Source organism: Rhinatrema bivittatum, chromosome 16 (genome assembly GCF_901001135.1).
Source record: "Rhinatrema bivittatum chromosome 16, aRhiBiv1.1, whole genome shotgun sequence".
NCBI classification, from domain to species: domain Eukaryota; kingdom Metazoa; phylum Chordata; class Amphibia; order Gymnophiona; family Rhinatrematidae; genus Rhinatrema; species Rhinatrema bivittatum.
The window spans coordinates 23,928,187-23,950,909 of record NC_042630.1 but is presented as its reverse complement, the minus strand read 5'-3'; the positions used below and the strand labels follow the sequence as shown (position 1 = coordinate 23,950,909).

General features: G+C 44.8%; 1 protein-coding gene across 1 annotated transcript; it reads right to left on the bottom strand.

The window, feature by feature from the left end:
• Window positions 1-1,099: 1,099 nt before the first annotated feature.
• PFN1 (profilin 1) lies at window positions 1,100-20,109 on the bottom strand. Its single transcript, XM_029580238.1, has 3 exons — window positions 19,721-20,109; window positions 8,889-9,075; window positions 1,100-1,472 (listed from the first exon to the last, which is right to left on the bottom strand). The coding sequence occupies exons 1-3, from the start codon at window positions 19,844-19,846 to the stop codon at window positions 1,375-1,377; spliced, it is 411 nt and encodes a 136-aa protein (XP_029436098.1). The 5' UTR covers window positions 19,847-20,109; the 3' UTR covers window positions 1,100-1,374.
• Between the last annotated feature and the right edge of the window lie 2,614 nt (window positions 20,110-22,723).

The following is a 22,723-nucleotide window of genomic DNA, read 5'->3' as shown; positions in this document are numbered from 1 at the left end:
AAAAAAGATATAGTTGCAATGGAGAAGGTACAGAGAAGGGCAACCAAAATGATAAGGGGAATGGAACAGCTCCCCTATGGAGGAGACTAAATAGGTTAGGGCTGTTCAGTGTGGAGAAGAGATGGCTGGGTGTATGATAAGAGGACTCCAAGATGAGAGGTTTTGAACCAGTAAATGTGAATTGGTTATTTACACTTTAATAGAAGGGCTAGGGGGCATTCCATGAAGTTAGCAAGTAGCACATTTAAGACTAATCTGAGAAAATGCTCACTCAACTCACAATAAAGTCTGGAATTTGTTGCCAGAGGATATGGTTAGTGTAGCTGGGTTCAAAAAAGGTTTGGATAAGTTCTTGGTGAAGTCCCATTAATGGCTACTAATCAATTTTACTTAGGGAATAGCCACTGCTATTAATTGCATCAGTAGCATGGGATCTTCTTAGTGTTTGGCCTCTGTTGGAAACAGGATGCTGGGGCTTGGACCCTTGGTCTGACCCAGCATGGCAATTTATGTTGAAAATTGAATGTATTCCATACATTAAAGGTTAGAGATGTGCAATCTAAATGTATTTTTAAACCATGTCCATGCCTGTTGTACACTTAAACCTTTGCAGCTGCATCTTTGGTTTTTCTATTTTCCTCATTGTCAGAGTTTCCCTTTTGAAAATGTAGTTTTAGAGATGTAGATTTACATAGTTCTCCCTTTCCAGCCATTAGTTCAGATTTGATCATGTTATCACTATTGCCAAGTGGCCCCACCAAATCCTGTGCTCCACTAAGGATTAAATCTGAAATAGCTCCCTCTCCTTGGCTCCTGAATGAGCCTCTGCAGTCTAATTTGCAATCTTTAGTGAACGATTTATGAAGTTAGACCTGTTATGGAAGCTGACACCATGGCTTAATCATTCTGTATGACTTTGTTTTAAGTCTTCCCTCACTTGATTGTAACTCATGGTTTGGTCTCCCAGCTAATTCAGTAAGTTATATAAAATAGTGTGGCTTGCCTTGTGACCATGTGAGTATGTTTGTGGTAGGGTGTTAAGACATCCCACCTTCCTGGTTAAGACCAGAGGATACCCTTGCTTCTAACCACACCAAGCTTTAGAATTTCAAACTTTTATTTGCATTTTTTTTATATTCCAATATAAATTCTAGAAAACCACCACATCTTGAATAGGACATACATTGGCAGCTGAAGGGAGTTCGTTCTGACAAAATTACAGACGGTAGGGAGGAAGCAAGCAGCTGTGCCCAGGATTCCTATAGATGTGCCTGCCTTTTGTGTTTTGCCACATGTGCTCAGTAGTACTGCATCGGATAAGCAAGAGGAGCAGCTTGGGGTCAGGGAGGGAAGAAGGAGCTGGCAGCAGGGCCATCAGTAATTTGAATTCTGCAGGTATAGAGTTATTTTTTTAACTGCTTCTTTGAGTACTCCTCCACTGGTCCCTTCCTTGGCAACTGCACACACTAGAGCTGAGGAAGAAAAAAGAAGAGACATTAGTAGACTGAAGTTTGACAATAAGCAATTTTGGGAAGATTTCAGACTTTGCAATGGATGTTTTGGTACACAGTATTAGAACAGAGGCCTTTAGAGAAGGTATGGGTGGATAAACTGGTAGTCTTTATAGCTAGTGTTAGATTACATTTTGAAAGGAAATCCATTAAGCTTAGGAACTATTTTATTTAACACTTTTTTATACCGACCTTCATAGTAATAACCATATCGGATCGGTTTACATAAAACAAGGGTATAACTGAAGCAATAAATAAAAGTAAGTAACAAGAGGTGAATAAGGCAAAGTTACATTTAACAAGGAGTAAAAACTTGGGAAGCTTAAAAGCTGGAAGAAAGGTAAAGGCAGAAAGAATTAAAACATAATACAAAAAGGAATTTGGGTTAGAGCAAGCTACCAAGTGTTGGCAAGAGTTTAGGTATACCCAGCGCCCCTATTTCTAGCCTACCACCAGGATATCATGCTGCCAGACCTGCATCACTGAGGAATAAAAAAAAAGAAAAAGAGACAGCTGATTGAGTAATGTAGTATTGCAAACTAAGTGTCTAGTTGTCAACATTGGAGATGGAAAAGTGAATGAAGTGTTAGAATGAATGGGGAAAGATTCAAAGTACATTGCTACTTTAAAATGATGCTATTGTTACTGTTACCTGTGATGGCTATATAAAAACAAATGATTTGTATATTGCTGGTTTTTTAAATTCTGATTTAAGCCAATTGGAGGCAGATATTAGCCTAAGATTCTGAGGTGACAATTCTATTATAGAAGGTGGTTCTGATGCATGTGCCGTAGCTTAAAAAAGGACAAAGATAATAGAAAAGTGAAGGTACTACAGAACAAATCCAAAAATCAGGTACAGAATACTTACATATTTGGTTTAATTTTAAATCAATTTAAATGATTTTTCAATAAAGAACTATTTAGTTCAAAAAACCCTCAAACCCCAAATTGTCAAAAGGTTCAACGTAGTATAAAAATATACACACACCTTCATTCCAGACAGATAAAACCATAGATGGTATCTAACAAAAGGAGAACCCAAACTATTGCATGTGGCTTCTTAATTTGTATGACTCTTGACAATACCCCTCACATCTTAGATACAAAACCTGTTTAAATGTATCCCATAGTTATGGTCTATACAATTTGAAGTGAACCCCAACAGTTCACTGTTTTGATAGTTTTGTCAGGGGGATATTTTGGTCAAAATACATATTTAACAATAGATGAAGTCAAGGTATTTTACAGTGTTGAACTTGACAATTTGGGGGGGTTCAAGGGTTTTTGAACTACCATATTTTTTGCTCCATAAGACACACCTAGGATTCAGAGGGGGGGGGGGGAAAAAAAAAAAAAAAAAAAAAAAGAGAGTTGTGCTAAACCAGCTCTGTCCCTGGGCATCTGTGTTGTCTTATGGAGCAAATTAGAGGCGTGCATAACTGTCCCCATTTTGTTTTTGGGTCTGGGGAGGGCCATTTTGGTCCACTCCCCAAATCAGAACACTTGTGGGAACCCCCCCAGTCCCTGGTGGTTCAGAAGAGGTCCTTACTATGTCACAGGGGCTACCAGTGCCATTGGTCAGCCCCAGTGACATAGTAAGGGCAAAGGGCTGTCTGTCCATTTTGATTACTGGCAGCTGATTGCCCAAGTGCAGGAGATCACTCCTGGACCACCAGGGAATTTTGGCAGGTCTGGGGGGGTTGTAGTTAGATTTAATTTTTATATTTGCTCCATAAGACAGACCATTTCCCCCCTCTTTTGGGGGGAAATGTCTTATGGAGTGAAAAGTATACAATTCCTTATATTTAATAATTGTTTTCAAAAAATTACACTGGAGTATGTAATAAAAGGTTTCTACACAGCCATTACAAGCCTTAGAGAGCTAGGGTTGGGAGGTCAGGCAAACATCCCATGTCTGGCAGGATCCATGCACTGAATGTGACCATTCAGCCATATGCACAGCTGCCCAATACCCCAGAAATACAGTGATGATACTTGGGCACACACACTAAGTACATATTCAAGCTCCTTCCCCCACCTCCAAATGGGAGCTATCTTATCAGAACCTGAAGACAAAACACAAATTGGCCAGTGGTGGCTTCTAGATTAAGAGTTAGAAGCACCATTTACTCACAAAGTGAGTTTGAACTCTTAGGGCCTTCCGATAGACCACCACAGCTGTGAGTGAGGGTGCAGTGGATTGTACCTCCACCCCTGCCTTGCCAGCCTCCTGGATGAAGAGAAAGGGTCTGAAGTGCTCGTAGAGCGCTGTTAGGGTGAGGACATGGTGGCCCTCACCCTATCTCCAAAGGGTTTCTCCCCAGTACATTGATGTCAGCAATTCTTGAGCCACTGGATGGAGATTAGAGGCCTGCAGCCCTGCCATTCTGTGGGTACCAATTCCCCCTGCTGCTATTTCAAACACATTGTAGGTCACATGGACCTGTTTTCTGCACCAGTGACTTGAGGGAGTCCTGCTAGAGGTCCCACAAGTATTGGCTCATGTAGAACTGGTAGGAAGTCATGTGGGCAATAAGCATTGCCAACAAATACTTTCCTCCCAGGAGCATCTAACACCCTGTGGTCCTTCATGGGGGGCTGAGGAATGGGTCCAAGCATGCTTGGCCCTCTTGAGGGTGGATTTTGTGACCAATTGGTGGTACAGCTGATGCTTATTGAATTTGGTAGCCTTCTGGACAAGGTAGACCCTGTCTGCCTTCCTGTTAACAGGAGGTACTGTGAGGGGGTGTTCCCATATGCTCAACAGCAGCTCAAGAATACCATGCACTGGAACTGCCACAATTTCTTTAGGATGCTCCACAAACTGGAGATCTCCAACATCTTGTGCTGGACATTCTCCTCTACTATTAACCTCATAAAACCTGCAGAGGATAAATCCTCTGGCAGGGAGCTCCCTCACTCTTCTGCAGGAGATGTTCTGAGGGGAGACCCTCAGAGCAGAACTCCAGTTATCCCCAGGGATCACAGGGGCCCTCATTCTCACTAATCAACAGGGGATGGAACCTGGGTGCTCAGTCTTTGTCCAGAAGCTGATGCAAGCTATGGCCAAGCTGGATGGGGTAGCAGGCTGCATCTCTGCTGATCTAGGCAGAGCTTCCTCCTCTGAGGAGCGGGTGATAGGAGATGATCAGTTGGGGAAGCATTGGTGCCCCATTGGGCATCAATGGTCTTAGAAACCAGGACCAGCTGGGCCAACAACACTTGAGCCATTCCAAGGCAGACAGGACCAGGGATGGTGCTAGTACCATGGGATTGATGCCCTATATTGCTGCTCCAGCTCCTCCTTGAAAGTTGAAGCCAACACCAACTGGGAGGAAGGAGGGTGGCCAATTCTTCCTCTGATCCCAGAGGTAGATTGGTGGGTGACACCAGGTCCAGTGGATTCTGTTACAGACCACTGGCATAGATTAGGATGGGTGCTCCTCAGCATGGGGTCACTTCAGGGGCATCATGGCATGAGCCAGTGCATTGAAGGCAATCTGTGCAGATGTTTCCTCAGCTACCCTCTGTGCTTAACATGGTCTTTCCGAGTGCAGATTTTAAGATTAGGAACCAGATCTTTGACCTGAGACTACCAAGTGTGGCCAGTCTGGTACCATTGACTGAACTAGTGTCCCACTGACAACACTACTGATGCTGAAGTCAAAGGCTTGAACTTCGAACCAGAAGAGTTTTTCCATCTTGTCAAGTTAGGCAAGACATCTTTGGGGTCATTTGGGTACAAGTGTAGCAACCCTGGACATCACATGATGCCCCCAGGCAGGACACATGAGGGATCTGTGATAGACAACTTACTCTAAACACCAACAAACCTAGCTAAGGAGGCTACAGGAGGAACCTGGTCTCTAAAACCAGAGTGGGGGAAAGGTTTTCCCACAAGTTTGAGAAAAAGCCAAGAGCTCAAACTACAATACAACAGCTCCACAGAAAAAGAGAGACTGAAGAGGGACCCCCACATGAATGTGTGTTATAGGACATGCTCATATACCAAGTCAAAGTTCTGGAAACTGAGAAAACTCCATACCAGGCTCCATCTGATGGAGCCCATGTGCAGGGACTACCATCCTGCTTATCCTCTGAAGTATAGGTTTGTGAAATGCTGGATTAAAGGTGCTGTTTATCCCAATCCTGTAGGATTAGCAGAAAGTCACATGGGGGCCTCAGGCAGCCACATTTGGTACACGGTGCCTAACTGTTCCAGGCCACCCTGCAGGGGCGAAGGAGAAAGGAGGAAACTGAAGCCGGCAGCAAGCACCGTCCTTAGGCTGTCTAAGTTCTCTCAATGGTGCTTCTTCCCTACAGCTGGAAGCTTGACCTGTATGGGGCTTTATGGTCCTTGTAGGACCTGCCAGTCTTGGGTGGCATAGACTTCAGAAGTTGTTGCAGCAGCTACAGATAAGCAATGCTCTGAATGTGGATAGATTGTTCATCCCATTTCCTCTAGGGTCATCTGTTGCTGCACTCTTGGATGAACTGAAGCCCAACTACAAAATAGTTCTAGCTGATGTTACAAGCCCCGTAAACTATTGGGATGCAATATGAATTTAGTTGCTGCTCCCCCCCCCCCCCCCAACTCATAGTGCAGAAGTATTCCTTTGGGTGATCCTGGTCCAAGCCATGTACTTCACCCATTGCCCCTCCTGTGAACCCTTTTGATGGGCTAAGTAATTCCCTAATCACTTTTAGGGCTATCTATAGCCATCTATATACATAACTGTGGGGGAAAAATCCTGTCCCAAGTGCAATCACTAGCTGGATCCATTGCAGAAAAATCAGATCATTTAACCCAATATCCTGACTGCAAGCATTTACTTGGAAGAAGCCTTGGAGGTGAAGAGAAAGCATCTCTACATTAAGAGAATAGCTTAGTCTGGTGATGAGTTCAAGAATCCCAAGCTAATTGGCTTAACATTGAATAGGCAACTCTTGTGGCACTCCAAGACAGGACCAGTCTGGTTTTCATGATGATATCTGCAATAAATATGTATTGAGGTATATTTTTGCATGCTCTGCTTCTAGTATACAGATCTACCTCCATGCATGCTGTCTCTGCAGCAAGCTTCACTGAAGAATTAAATGCAGGTCTCCTGCATGTCGGTGTGCAGCACTTCCTGAACTGTCCCTGGAGTATGTATTTTACTAGGGATGTGCATTTGTTTCAACATCTAGTACATGTGTAGGTTTTCTATTGGACACCTACATGTGTACTGTGAACACAAATGCACATCTCTACATGTTACTGACTTTTTGGGATCAGGTATGTTCTGTGTAGTGGTCACTGTAAAAACACTGAAGCAGTGACTAGTTGACTCAAAAGTAGCTTAAAGCTATGAATAAAGGCTAGCAAACATTTTCAGTCTGACTTATATTTGGAATTCATAAAAACTGCTCCCTTCTAGAAGGGAACCTTCTCTATAAAATAAACCACATGAGTAACTGTTATACTCAGGAATTTGATGCTCAAGTGGTTTGACCTTTGATGCATTTGCATTAGCTGTTGAGAATACTGTAAACCAGTGATTCTCAACATGTATACTAGGACACATGAGATTGAAGGCTGCTCTTTCCTCAGTCTGGGTCTCTGGGAAGTGCTTCCTTCTTTTCCTGACTCAGTGGGAGGTTTTTCCTCCTTTCACCCAGATCAGAGTGAGATATCCACTTCTGTTCATATGGTCCTGGCAGGACCCTGACTTTATCTTCCTCTGCCTGGCAGTGAGGCTGCAGATGCTCTCTTCACCTCATGGGGCCTGGGCATGAAAGCAGGAGCATGAGGAAGAGGAAGAGGTGTGTACTCTCGATCCACTGCTGGTAAAGTGGGAGGGAGACTTGATTGGACTGAAGACTTATGCTGGCTGGGAACCAGGAGGGTGAAGTGTGCTGGGCAGGGAGGAGAGATGGTGGTGTGGGGGCTGGGTCAGTGAGAAGGGAGGTCAGGGAAGAGGATGCAGAAGTGGGGGTGTTGGAAATGTTGGACAAGGATATGAGAATGTGAAGGGATGACTGAGTAGTTGGGAGAAGAAGTTATGGGTTACAAGCCATATCAGAAGAAATGCAAATTTAGTGTAGGAGGAAATTTGTTCCTAGTTCTCCAGTTTTGCACAGCATGCTGGTGGCCTTCTTGGGGCTTCCATTCCAGTTTGTTACTGCATTTGTAGTCAGTGGTATTTTATTCTATATTAGGTGAAGGTAGGTCTGTCCGTATTCTGTATGCGTGACAGATGAGGTACTATACTAGCAAGTAGGGATTTGTAGCAGTCTGTTGTATTTTCTCAGTATGATATTGCACTGGTGGTGAACTGCTGCTGAGGTATGACAGGTTTGACACATGTACAGAGTGAGGTTTGTTTGAATTTTACAAAGCACCTGGTAGTAGAGGGAGTTTGTGATGCTGTTATTGAGGTATCAGAATATCTTTTTTATATGGTGAGTTGTACAGAGAAATATTAGTTCTGCTCTGCACTCATTGTTAGGAAGCGGGAGATTCCTGTGGATGCAGTGTATGTTTATATTTAGTCCCATGATGGTCATGTGTTCAATGGGTGTCACATGTGAGAGTCATCTCAGGTGTTCTGATAAAAAGGTTGGGAACCACTGCCTTAAACCGTTAGCCAACAAGCTAGAGTTCTTCATCCTCAGGACTTGAAGCCACTGATACTGCTTAACATGCCCATGTGGTGGGCCAGCTTGGCCATCTAAGAATGCTGGGGTCTCCTAGCTAGCATAGAATTGGCAACCAGGCTTGTGCACAGACCCCAGGATCCTGGCAACCTCAGTTGAACCCCTCCATTGGCTAGGCTAGAAAGGTATTTAAAGACCTGGATAACAAGTTTGTTAAAGGCCTTGGTGCTGCCATTCTGATCAAATAAGATCAGCTGCTGGGCACAGAGCTAAAGCTCTTATGATAATAGTTGCTCTTTCCAAAGTAACTTCCATCTGAAAGAGCAAAAATGTCTCAACTCCTGTTTGGGAGATTCCCACAAAAAAAAAAAAAAATTATTTATCCTACTTAAGTGCCAACATCCTACAGCCCAGAGGGTAAATATGGCTGCATAAAGCATAGTGACCTACAGACAGGTATTAAAAAAAAAAAAAAAAAAAAAAAAAAAAAAAAAAAAAAAGAGTCATGACAAGGCAAACTTATAACAGTAATTGTGAATCTAAAAAGCATGACTATTTATCTAAGTACTCCTAGTCACATTAGGTTCGTATCTGCTCTGTTCTACGTGTTACTGCAGGGTGGCAATTAAAAAAAAAACAAAACATCTTACCACACTGCAGCAACACGAGCCACAATAGAAAACACTTATCCAACAGCCAAGGCTCCATACGGTGCCAGTGCAGAATGCTACTCACTTTTGCTGGTCTTACTGAGACACACGGCATAGGTTGTGCCCCCCTCACTGTTTTTCGTCCTGGCATCCAGCGTACCATCCTCCTGCATTAAGTCCCGGATGACAGAGCACCTCTCACCACCCAAACAGAAGCCATTGATAAGCAAACTGTCACGATCCTTTCCCAATACCTTTGTCACTTCCTGTGGCTGTGGAGAGAGAGAAAGAAAGGGGGGTGGGGGAGGACACAAGTTAAGTGCACTGCAACATCTTTCCCTGCCCCTTCCTCAACCTCTCAGGAAAAGTAAGGGCTCCATCTGCTCAAGGAGCACAAGAACATTTTATGATCCCTTTTCCCCACCACTACTGTAGCACTGCCAGTCTACGTCAGATTCAGACGGCTACCGGTGACGTGTTTCCAGGAACGCATTTTACAATTTAGTAACTAAGACAGTACAAAAGTGCACCAAAACCTATCAAACTGCATTTCTGGCCCAATGGCAAGACACTTTTGCTGCTATAGATCCTGTTTTCTCAGGATTATGCAGAAGGTTTTTCTGCTTGTTTGTGGGCATTCTAAGCCTCATCTGTGGGATCTGTATGATATACTGTTTCTATTTTGCACAGGAGGCAGCGTGTGTATTTCTCTGGTGTTGCAAAGAGGTTGTGCTTTTTAATACTTATAGCTGAGCACAAGATGATTATACAAACTATATACTTATAAAAATGCTTATAACTTGTAATAATCCATGTTAATAAAAGAATTATAATTCTGAATACAAGTCTCTTCCTAAACAAGTCAAAATGCATGTATTAGGAGGATACCGCATCTGTCCCATCTGCAGTACAGCATCAGAACGCAGATGAATAGTTACACTTAAGTGCTTTCTGCTGTCTAAAGGGCTACTGGACCAACTAGAGTCTGCATGTGACCCACCTACAGCAAGCGAACCAGCACATACGTAGTAACAATATATGATGGCAGATAGAGACCCAATGAGTTTATAATAGCTGCATGCATGCAGAAGTTTTACATCTGAACTTAAAAAGCATGTTACTTTTCTAAAGGTGGTGGTAATGAAGTACACAGTGCAGTTATCAAGAGGAAAAATGCCAACATACATCTGGTCACAAGACCACTGTGCTATGGTTTCATTCTATGCCTCTAGTTTGTAGCTATTGCATTAAAAAATGTTGGCTTTTTACCTTATATGCAGCTGCAGGGAGTTGGAAATATGTCTCTGAAATATGTTTTCCATTTATAATGTTGCCCCTCTTAATTAGGGCTCTGGGATCAAATGAAGTACATTAAACAGCAATGTTACCCCCTTCCAGTTTAGATTCCTATATACTGAAGCTGCTTCTGCTATTTATGAATTCCATGTTAACTTAATAAAACCCTCGTGCAGGAGACTACCTATGCAATGAGTGGGCAGGTTTGGTTGCTAGTTTAATGCAAACTGCTGCTAGGTAGCTTTTTCAACACCAGGGTGAACGCCACATAGCTTTGGGCTATTAAAACAAAAAAACAGTCTCATCCAGGAAGAGTGAAGGCAAGCAAGATTGAGAACATAAGCTGCTAAAACCACCCCAGAACTTAAACCAGTCCTAAGCAGGACCCTTACAAGCCGTGGCAGGCCCCATCCCAGGAGGAGGAATTCTTCTGCACACATTCCAGAGACCTGCCTCTGCAGGGCCCTCAGCTCGGAAAGATCATTCCTGAAGCTTTGACAGCTGAGATCCAATGGCAAGAAGTGCAGGGTCATGCATCCGGGATGTGATGATCCTAAAGGGCTGCATGCAATGGGGGAGGTGGGGAGACTGATGTGCACAGACCAAGAGCAGGATCTTGAGGCGACAGTGTGGCCATCTGAAGGCAGCAAAGCTAGGTAATAAGGACATAGCCAGTGCCAGAAGGATGCTGGGCTGCATAGACAGGGATAACACCCTTGTACAGGTCCTTGAGACCTCACCTGGGTACCGTGTCAATCCTGAGACCGAGAGGCAACCAAAATGGTGTTGTGTCTATTGGAGGACCTAACTATGTATTACCCTGGACAGGAGGTGCAGAGGATATAACAGTTCTTGAGATACCTGAAAGGTATTGAAGCACAAACCAGCCTTTGCTGGAAAGGAAACTAGGGGGGGTCACAAAATGAAACTAAGGGGGACAACTCCAATATCAGGAAATATTTCTTCCCAGAAAGGATAGTGGATGCTTGGAATGCCCTCCCAGAGGGGGTGGTAAGGACAAAAACCAGTAAATGGCTTCAGGAGGGCATGGGCTAGATACTGCTGATGTTTGAAAGGAAAAGGGGAGCATGGGAGGTAACAGGTACAGAGATTTTGGGCAGACTGGACAAGCCATTTGGTCTTTATCTACTGTGTTACTAAGTAAGCAGCATACAGGTGGGGGTGAGGCGTAGGGAAGCCACAAGTTACAATCTGACTAAGCCTGTGGCATTTTGAAGGGCCACAAAAAGGTGCTGAGATGCAGCTGCAGACAGTGGGATCCTCTGCTGCCATGAAGCACTAGTGTCCTGTGGGGTTCAAAACAGTGACCCTAGGCAATTGAAGCTACAGCCCAAGGTACTGCACTGCTCATGGACAGGAAAAAGCAAGAGGGCAGATAGGAATGGAGCAGGAAGAGCTTGAGGAACAGAGGCAAGAGTGAGGGGATTGAGGTGCTGTGCAAGTGAGATTGGTGAAATTGTCAGAACCAGGGTCTGGGGAGTGAATCATTCCTTCCTCTTGGCCCTCGAGTCCCCAACCCCTTATCCCTGCCTTGGATCCTCTGAGAGGATATAAGAAAGATGTCTGCACTCAAACAGCAGCTGAATACAATAAAAAGCATACAAAAAGGTACAGACAGCAACAAAGCCTGCGTAGTATTGCACACAAGAGGTCCCCTCCAGCCCTAAGATCCATTTTCTTGTAAGAACCACACAATTAAAGTGACTTTAGATAGTAGTTGCATTTAAAATTGTAAATATGCAGTTATGCAAATTTGCCACAATTTCCTAGCTTAATCTTGAAAGACTGCTGCAAGCAGCCAGGTCTCTGCCTATAGCAAACCAAATGAACACTAAGGCTAGATTAGCTGGGTATTAGATCAAGTCTATATTGCTGGGAATTTGCAACCCTTGTTTTCATTCAGTTAAAGTCTTAATGTGAGCTAAGTCATAAGATAACAAGTTGCCATATTTGGTCAGACAGTTCAAATCCAACATGCTGTTTCCAGCAGTGGCCAATACAGAAAAGAAGAAGTTATCTGGCATTAACTAGATCTCATACTAATGCCCATAGTGAATGGTGGCTGTTCTCCAAGTTAACCTGATTAAGTTTATGGACTTCTCCAGGAACTGCTTTAACCACATTCCTCTGGCAATGAATTCCAGAGCTTAATTGTGTATTGAGTGAAAGTTCTCTGGTTTTAATTGTGCCACTTTCTAACTTTATGGAGTGCCCCAGTCCTATTATCTGAAAGATCGTTTACCCATTCTAGTCCCCGTGATTCTGTAGACCATCGCTCCTTTGGCTGTCTTCTCCAAGCTGAGCAGTCCTAACCTCTAACCTTCTCACATGGGAGCCGTTCCATTCCCTTTATCATTTAGGAGAACCTTCTCCAGCACAACTATCTTTGAGATGCAACAAAGAATGTCATAAGTCTTATCATTCCCTTCCTAATATTAGGTTTGCTTTGACTGCCACAGTACACTGAGCTGACTATTTTGATGTCTTGTCCACTATGACACCTAGGTCTTTTCTGGGTGGTAACTCCAAAGATAAAAAACCTAACTACAGCATGGGTTATTTCCCTATATGCACTCTGCACTTGCCACATTAAATTTCATCTGCCATTTAGAATGGCAATTGTCCTCTACAATTTCACTGTTTGCCTGTGATGTAGCTACTCTGAATTATCTGCAAAGTTGCTCACTTCTACTTGTCATTCCCCTTTCCAGATCATTTATAAATGTTAAAAAGCACCAGACCAAGTACAAATCCCTGAAGTACTGTTTCACTTCTCCAGTGAGAAAACTGACCATCTCTATTTCTTAGCTGAAATCAGTCTTCAATCCACAAAAGTAGATTGCCCCCTATCTCATGAGGAATTCTCAGAAGCCTCTCAAACACCTTCTGAAAATCCAAACACTACATCTGGCTCACCTTTATCCACTTCAAGGCTTTCCTTTGGTAAATCCATGCTGGCTATGTTCTGCAATGGTTCCTATGATTTATCCCAGCACTGAAGTCAGGTGCAGCAGTCTAATTCCCTGTCACAATGGCTACCTTTCAATCTTCAGGTACAGTGGACAATTTTAGTGATAGATAAAGTTACTAGTAATAGCTCCAAAATTTTGTTTGTGTTTTCAGAACCCTGTCCATGTAATGTGTTACTCTGGTCTACTGCATCTTCCAGGTTCACTGTTGAAAACTAGAAAACAAATCTCCAACATCGTGTGTAAACACTGAAGCAAAGAATTTAGTCTGGCCAAGTTTCTTTTTGACCCCCTTGATCATCTAAGGTCTAAGTTCCCTTCTTCAGATATTTTAAAAGTTTTTATTATGAGTTTGCCTCTGGCCAGCTTGTCAAATTTAGCTGTCATTAATATTTTACATTTAGCTTGCTAATGCTTATTTTTTTCTGATGGATCCTTCCATTTTTTTGGAAGGAAGTTTTAATTAAAATATCCTCACCACCTTTTAACTAAGCTGGCAGTCTCTGGGCCTGCCACATTTAAGGTGTTAATACATCTTGACTGCACTAAGATGGTCTTTTTAAATTAGACACAGCTGTTACACAAACTTTGTAGCTGTACCTCCATTTCTCATCTTCCTCATTTTATCAACATCTGCCTTTTGAAAGTTTAGTGCTAGAGTTGTAGATGTATTGTCCCTCTACCAGTCAATTCAAATTTGATGTTAAGATCACTATTGCCTTACCAACTCATGTTCCACTAAGAATTAGATCTAGTAGCTGTGTTCCTGAACCAGTCGCTCCATCCAGGAACTTTACATCTAACATGTCCTGATGTTATATTTACCCAGTTATTGGAACAATTGAAATCCCCATTACTGTATTGCCAAATTGGTTAGCTCCCCTTATTTTTTCTTAGAATTACATCCACCTGGCCAAAACAAGACAAATGCTATCACTTTACTCTTCCCCAAAAGACATGAGATTCCTACCCATAAAGCCTCTGCATTCCATCTCTTGCAGGATCTTTATCCTGTTTGACTAGCTACCCCAAAAATAAGAGCACCACCCAGGTATATCTGTTATATACTGATCTATCAATCTTCATGGTTTACACCAAGTATAAACTAAATCAATTTGTGAACAATTCAGTTTACATTAAAGTGTAACAAAGTAAGTTTAGAGCTTTCCAGCACTTCATGATATATATATATTTCATTTAGTTTCCTATTAACTTTCTCTCCTTATATTACAATATTTGATAGTTCTGTTTGCATTACTCATAGGCCTGTTTAAACAGCCATATTTTGAGGTTTTTCTTGAATTCCATAAAATCTTTGCAATTGTAGCTCACAAGGTAGGGAGTTCCACAATTTAGGCCCTGCAATAGATTATAGCTCTTCCCCCCCCTCCCATATCTCACTTAAGTGTGCAGTTCACACATATTTAGAAGACCGTTATTTGCAGATCTTAAGTTTTGTTGTGGGGTGTAAAGATGCAGTGACTCATTCAGCCACTATGTAATAGGCATAGTACTTTTATATTGTATTCTGAATTTCACAGGTAACCAAAGAGCTTCAAGTACTGGAGTAATATGATCTGTTTATCAAGGCCCTAGCTGTGGCATCTTGCAATAACTAATGGTCTTGTGTGCAGGCAAACCCAATAAGATGGCATTACAATAATCTAAGTTGGAAATTATGAAGATTTCTGTACAGTACTTCTAATTAAAGGTTTCAAATGCTTTAGGATACATAATTCTAGCCATCTCTTGTGATTAATATGCTTCTTCAGAGAAATCAATTATACCCAGATCACATGCCATGGTTAGTCAATTCTGTTTGCATGGATTTTGTTTGAGTAGATTGGTGCTTTTGATAGGTTAGGAAAGGATGCTCAATTAACAAAACTGACTGCCGGTACACTTAGGGCTCTTTTTTGGTTCCTCAGACTTAATATCACCATGATATCAAGTCAGAAGAACTACAGAAAAGCAGTATTTGTTAATTTGAGGGTAAAAATGTGCATGTCTGGCACACTTTTTGCCAAGGGGAAATAGTTAATAGGATCAAACATGAATTTACATGTTATGAGCACTATTAGCTATGCACTCGGTTGGACATGCTGTTTTGCATTGGGGTTATTGGACGCATGTCCAATCAGAGCCATGTACTACATTGCATCAGGCCTGACAATGTTTTGAAACCAGGAACTAAGTTCCCTCTAGATGAGCCACCCATGAAGGCAACACTGTCACCCAAAGGTTAATATGGAGACAGCTTTTCCAAGCAAATTGACATGAAGAGGGAGTCTCAATTGCTACAATTTAGGTATTGCTTTTTTTAAATTCCCATCTTGACTAGTTACCTCCCATCCCTGATCCTCCCCATACACATTTAAACACCTTTGTATATATGGTAATTACAATGCTGCTAATCCCTCCCTCACCCATCTATATCAGAGCCTGCTTCTCAATGCAGTGTTGGAAGCAGCAAGCATGAGTTTGACTTGGTGGGGCCTATAATTAAGTGCCTAGAGGAAGAGAGGGTTCTCTTCTGTTGCAGCCAACCCTGCAATAAATAAAAGGAGTCACCAGGATCTCCAGTAAGCATGCACGGATAGAGACACCCCAAAAGTACAATATAGCAACCCAGCCCTGGTGTGGAGGATAGACCCTGCAGTTCTCCCCAGCTAACAACTTTAATGGACATTTTCCCCCACCGCATACAAAGCAGTTGCCCTGCAGCAGCAATACCCAGTAGTGTTACTCTGAAACTTAGAAAGCACGTTCTTTTGAATAGCTACGAGGGTAGGGTAGCCTAGAAGGACAGGAATCAAAGCTAAAGGTTGGAGTTTTTCCTGCAACCGTGGAGAGCTGACATTGAGAAGAGCAACCTAGTCAGAGCAATGGGTTTCAAATCTTCCTCCGTTAACACTTCCCTGTGACCTAAGACAAGGCTGCTGCCTCTGATATGCATTTAGATTTTATGCCCCGAGGGTAAGAACATATTGTACCTGAAGTCTAATGTAAGCTATCCTGAGCATAGCTTATGTCAGGTGAGCTAAAAATAAGCCTTTTTTGCTAGGCAGTGGCACTAGGGATAGCCACCCCTCTGCTGGTCCTAAATGCTCATTCTGGGAGGGGGACAGCAGTTCAACAAGCCAGCCTTCTGACGTGCAGGTGTGACCTCGGCCTGCCTCCAACATTAGTCATGAAGTCCAGGGAAGTTTGCCAAGAACAAAGCAATCAACATGGGGCAAGCAGAGCAGCTTTTAGTCTATACCTAGACTTGTAGACTGAAATGCCACTGCACTATGCATCCTAATTTAGACGTTACACCTTCTCCCACTCCTCTAGGCCCCTGAAATTCCTACCAGAGTATCCAAGGGCACAGTACTTCATGTTGTGTGTTTGATTAAATCAAAGTGCACGCTTTTTATAGTCAGCCTCGCTTCACTTCATCAGGTCCTGGAAAAGTGTGGCAGATCACACAGTCTGAGTTAGTTTGCCAGAAATTAAATCCTGTGTTAACTTGACAAAAAGGGTTGAATTAAACACATTCAAAGCTTGTAAAGCAGAAGTGCCAATCAAGGACGGTGCTGAAGCCTTAGTCGTTGGCACTGCTGCTTATAAGTTTCAAGCTTGTGCCAATTTTACTCCTGGGGGGGGGGGGGGAACTCAGCACTACTGCAGAATGCAGAACTCCCATTTTCTGTGCAGAATTTGGGGGAAGATGGAGCAGGTCCCAGTATGCCACAAGAGAGGAAGCCAGTGTGCAGTGGGAGGCATAGGAAGCCTGTGAGAGGGTGTATGCGTGAGAGAAAGGGAACTTGTGTGGGTGTGTGCAAGGAAGAGGGAGCCTGTATGAGGAGGTGAGCGGCAAGTGGAGGAGTTGGGGCCTGAGGGGGCAGAGTGTAGGAGACTGGCCAAGAGAATAGGGAGAGGGTGGGCCACTTACAGTGAATTTCTAGGGAAACTCTGCATCTTTTAAGTAATAACTTCTGTATTCTATTTTAAAAAAGACTCGTGTATGTTGTGTTATTTTCACCAATATAAAAGCATGGAGAATTTTGTGCACGGAATTTCCCAAGCATATGATTTCAACTCTTGTCTTCACTCTGGTGTATGCATCAGGTTCACACCCTCCCCTCTTCCCTGTAGAATCAGAGGTGACTGGATCTTCCCTGTAAGCTGCCTGGAGGGGGGGAGCTTGGGTATAACACCCCTTCTGTTCTGCCTCTTGTAAGACTGAAAAGCTGCAACCGCCTTCCAGGCCGTTGCCCCCACAAGGACTCTGTCTTCAAGTATCTCCCAAAAAAGCTGTCCAGACTGCAGGATCAACACGAGGTAACCTGCGTGTGTGTTCTAAGAGCACTGAAAAACCTGCCCTAGGCAGATACTTGACTGGATTCAGAACATCTTAGTCCCAAATAAAAAAAAGAGTTGACTCAGTATAAGGCAAGAAGTTAAACCCATCAAGAAAGCAGAAGTGGGAGGGTGGTTAAAGAAATCCTACAGAATTTGAAAGACACCCCACCCCCCCCCCAAGTTAGAACAGTAACAACCTACAGAAGACAGAACCAGCCTAGCACCCTGGCACTACACGAGAGCGCTCTAGCACCCTGGCACTACACGAGAGCGCTCTAGCACCCTGGCACTACACGAGAGCGCTCTAGCACCCTGGCACTACACGGTACTGCCAGGAGTTAAAGAGTTTCCAGGCAGGGCACTAGCAAGAGAGTCAGCTAAAAGGGCTCCAAGCCTACCCCCTCCAGGATAAGGGAAGGATTAGCCTTTAGTAGGTGACCACGTTTACATTTGTTTAAATCAATCCTAGCAAACGCTACCTAAATATGCCTGGGGTGGTGAAGTGCCACACCCTCCTGCAGGCCAGCCTGCCTCGGCTTTCAGATGCAATTCCAGCTTCATGCCACAAGAATTTACCTCCCCCAATATGGAGAGAGACAGCAGCAGGAAGTCGCTGCGGTGCTGCCCTCGGCAGTCCACGTCAACGGCAGCCAAGGCGCCGGCCGGGAGGAGCCGGGGAGGCCCGAAAATCTCGGGCCCGGGGGGGGGGGGGGGGTGACGCATAGGTTTGACCTTTACCAAATACACAAAAGATCCTGCAAATTTTGCAGTAAGGAGGTAACTGAGCAGTGCGCGCCGCTGCCAGGCCTCGCGTCCCCGAGCTGGATTGGGGAGTGAGGAGGGGGGCTGCCGGTTAAGGGGCTGGACGATTGGGTTCTCTCCCCCACCCAAACAGTGCACGTCGGTTTCCCTTCAGCGATTCGGCCTGCTCTGCCCCCGGAGACCCCACGCGGGTAAAGCCAGCTTTAAGATTGCTCCAGCCCCCCCCCCCCCGCCAGGACCTGAAAAAAAAAAGCATCCCCCGCCCCCCTGCGGTCGCACGTTTACAGCTTTGGGGGGGGGTCCGGAAGGCCCCAGCCCCCACCTTCTCACTGAGGCTACGAGTTCACATCCTGCCCCGCTTTAGAGAAGCGAAAGGCAGCGGAAACGGGGGGGGGCCGGAATGAGTCACTGCCCGACCTACACCCCATGCGGAGGGCGGGGCGGGTGCCCGTCCGCAAGGCCCCGCTTCGCCTCTGCACCCTCCCCTCCTGCTCCGAGGGCCAACGCCAGCCAAAACCTTGCACCGGCTGCCTTCCGCCTCAAGCAAAGGGGCCGGAGACCCGCGAGGGCTTCATCCCGCCCATTCAGCTTCAAACACGAAGGCGAGCCCTTCCCTTACCGCGCTCCTCTCCACCTGCCTGAAGAACCAGGAAGGGTGGGGCCCAGGCGCAGAGTCGCAACTCGTCTGCCCAGAAAGCGCTCAGATCCCCACCGTGCCGGGCGCTTTACAGGGCCAAGAGAGACACCTCCTAACCATCCGCTCCCGGCGTGCTGTACCGAGGTGGGAGCCTTCCTGTGAAGTCCCTGCTCCGGAAGGGCAGACCTCGCGCTCCTTAGCATGCAGCCCGACACCCGGACTTAATAAGACCATTTTAAAGCGTGGACGTGCATTTACGCGCCTAAGTGTGAAAGTAAAAAAAAAAAAAAAAAAGAAACTTCAGTGCCAGCTTCCTACCCCTGGGTCTCAGTCATTGCTCTGCTATCCAAGCAGCTGCTTCCCCCGTCACGGCTTTTATGTCTGCTCTTCGATTGCAGCCCAGCCAGCATAGTTCAGCTTTTATTATAAACTCAAATTCAAAGCTTTCAGGCACTTCCTTCTTTAGAGACATGGCCGCTCTGGGCGGCTTCCTGCCCTCCATTACTTTTTTTTTTACAAGCAAAAAGAAAAAAAAGTTTAAAAAAAAAAGGGGAAGTCATCCTTTGATCAACATTAAGGGAAGCAAATATTCACTTCAGTAATAAGAGTTGCAAAGTTCGGCTAAAGGCAACAACAACAAAAAAAAAAAAAGAAAGCCAGCCGTTCACTCCCCGGAAGTCACTTTTCGACTGGTTAAAGTCATGAAAAGTTCTACAAATGACTCAAGAGAAGGCAAGGAAACAGAAAGCGGGTCTCGGTATTCTGAGGACGCGACTCAAGACTTCCTTTCTAAGCAAGCTCTTAAACCCAAGAGTAAATAAAGCCCCCCTTATAGCCACGCGTCCGGGCGAGCGTTAGATTTAGAAGCCGAGGCGTTCGACTTACCGTGACGTTCTTCAGGAAACCGAGCTGGTAGGCGCCCCACACGAGGCCGTCGTGGCCCAGGATTGCCAAGTCCTTGCACGTGTGCGGTGACATCAAGGTTTGGACTATGTCGTTCCAGCCAGCCATCTTCTTTACGTTTAGTTTTTAAGCCTTAAAAAAAAAATCGCTTTTCGCTATCTCCACCCCGCAGTGTGGCGGAGCTCGAAAATGGCCAAAAAAAAAAAAAGAGGTGCGTGCAAATTGGGGGGGGGGAAGCAGAAGAAAAAAAAAAAAGCGTGGCGTCTTCCTTCAACCCTCGAGCCAGCAGCGAGTCCCAGGGCAACGTTCCAAAAGCTGCTGCACGAGCTGCCGGGGCCGCTGTAGCTAGAAGGAAGATCCTTAGCGCGCGCCGCCGCTTCTTAAACCCTAGGCGGGAAAGGGGAATTGGGGCGGGGAACTGGGAGGAAGGAGGTGTGCCGCCCCGCCCTGGCCCAGGTATTCTTCCGCAAACAACTTTGCCTCTCAAGCAACCCTCCAAATCATTATATTGGAATGGAATCATAACATCAAAATTAGTCTATTTTCTGAGGGTCGTTCTGGGGGTTTAATGGCGCTTTTTCAGGTTCTCCATTACTCAGTTTGTTTTTTTTTAACTTGTTCTCATATGCATAGTTTTTTTCTCCATTATTACAAATAAAGTGTTATGCGGCGAAGTTAGACCCCTTTGGCTACTTCAGGCAGAGTTTATTTTGTATGGTGAAAAGATCTCGCTGGACTTTAAACTGCTTTAATTTTTTTTTTTTACTTTTTTATTTGACTTTTTGTTTTTACAGAGTTCTTTGGCGATTTCCTGTCTGGGGTTAACGGCTCATGGTGCTTCTTTTAAACTAAGGCTACAAAGTTGCATCATGGAAGTTCAAAGTATTTCTTTGCAAGAATAGTTTTATTTTCTTTGGCTGTTCTTGAAGATACCCCCACCCAATATAGACATCGCACATCCGCGGGATGTAAAAAACATAAATTATGCACATGATTTGCACGCAGAAATCCACGCACATATGGGAAAAATGCACATACCTAAGCATGGTAAGGGCCTATGTAATAAGCGGCCGCATCCACGCTCAAAACCTGCACCAATAATCTGTGCATAAAAGCGAGCGAGCGAACAGGTCTCCCTATTAAGTGAAAGTATGACCCTGGAAAGTATTTTTAATATTTCAAATAATTGTGCTGCAGAAAACATGGCAAATATTTTCATGGATGCTAGGCACCCAGAAAGGTGCCTAGCAAATGTTGCTCAGGCCCTGAGCTAGGCGCTGTTCCGGCCATGTATTTGGCCGCACGTGCGCTGAGCTAGGCGCTCAGCTGGTTGCAAATCTGGCCACTCGGATGTTGAGCAAAGTGCCTAGGGAAGCACCTGCCTAAACTGGCCATTCTGATGCCCAGAAGCTAAGCTGGCCACTCAGATGCTGAGATAGGCACTCAGCTAGGTGGTTTTCAGGACTCTCAGGGGCCCCCAAGTTGGCACTGACACTTAACTCACACCCTGTCTGTGGCGGTAAAAAACCCGCACTAGCATTAGCGCGGCTCCCTGCATTGCCTATGATTAGCTAATCGCCTCCTTTGCGTGCCGATAGCGTTCATTCACGCCGCAGGTCTGTAAGCGCGTTTGTACGCACTTTTTTCCCATGCACAAAACTCTTATTACATCCCCGTATGGGACTTTGTGCGGGAAAACGCGCATACAGGCGCGCACAAACCCACGGCAGCTTCAGCGCACCTTAGTACATCGGCCCCATGGAAAGCATGAATGTGTGGGGGGAGGCTGCTCAGTGAAGGGATTAAACTGCCCCCCGCCCTCCCGTACTCCTCCATGGGTCAGCCAGGGCAGGGTCAGCATTCACAGCCCCTGAAGAGAGGGAAGTCTCGGTCATCACTCGAGGGGCCGGACTGTCACAGCAATGGCTCGGCTGAGCTGGGGGATGGGGCGAGGGTCGTTGCGAATGACACCTCGCTGTGCGGTAGCCCAGCAGAGGTCAGTTCCGACTGAGCAGAAAGCCCATAAAAAAGACGGCAGATCTTTTAGATTGGAGTCCCCAAAGCATTCGTACAGGATGAAGTGAAAACTCTGAAAAGATGATGTAGCAAGCGATGCATGCAGTTAAGTTTTCAATTTCCTACACCCCGACAAAACTACCTAGTCCCCGGGGGATTGGAAAAAAAACAGATTTTCGGATAGCAGCCATCCTTCATCCGTTTGGAGGTGAATTGGACTCGTGAAAAATTAGGGGGTCCTTATTGGTCAAGAAATGGGGACATTTAAATATTAATGATTTATCTGATGGCTGGGAGGTGGGATTGGTGCAATGTAGGGAAGTGTCTATTTTGAGCATGTTCCCATTCTAGCTGCGATGTGATCATTTTGTTCTGGCTACACACTTCATAGTAATGACAGCAGAAAAAGCCCAAATTGTCTGCCCAGCGAGTTTCTTATAGTAGTAACTGCTGCTCTGTGCCTTATGTTAGGGATATAACCGTTTGCAAAAAATATCAGATGTAAAATATTTTAGAAAAAAAAAGAAAGATAAAGTGGAAATTAAGATATTTGGAGTGGGTGAGGAAGGAGAGCTAGCAGGATCTGCTAATTGTGTTGGGAAAACATGATAGGTGGGGTCCCAGAAAAGTTGTGAATTAATATGTTTCTCGGTGATTTTGAGACATAACTGTTTAGTCAATGTGTTCATAAGTGGCAGCTTGGCCATTTTGGCACATGACACCAAGCACTGCCACATAGGGGCACTCGGATCCAGTAAGTCTTCTTCAGCTGACAGACGTAGAATCAAGAGTGTGCCCTTACTGCCCTGGTCATTTCTCCATCTGCTACCCCTGCATCCCCAAAATCTGTCCATTAACTCCCATACAGGGTCCCATCATGCCCCTTCTCTACTCCCCACCCCTGCCAGAATGTTTTCTTTAACTCTGAGCGGTCCCCAGTTAAAAGACTGGAAATATTGTACTTGCTTG

Bases quoted from the DNA above. Each gene is read 5' to 3' on its own strand.
- PFN1 (XM_029580238.1), bottom strand. From the start codon at position 19,846: ATGGCTGGCTGGAACGACATAGTCCAAACCTTGATGTCACCGCACACG. The intron at 9,076-19,720 runs GTAAGTCGAACG...CTCTCTCCACAG, and splicing joins GTTTCCTGAAGAACGTCACG to CCACAGGAAGTGACAAAGGT. The intron at 1,473-8,888 runs GTGAGTAGCATT...TTTCTTCCTCAG, and splicing joins TCTCAGTAAGACCAGCAAAA to CTCTAGTGTGTGCAGTTGCC.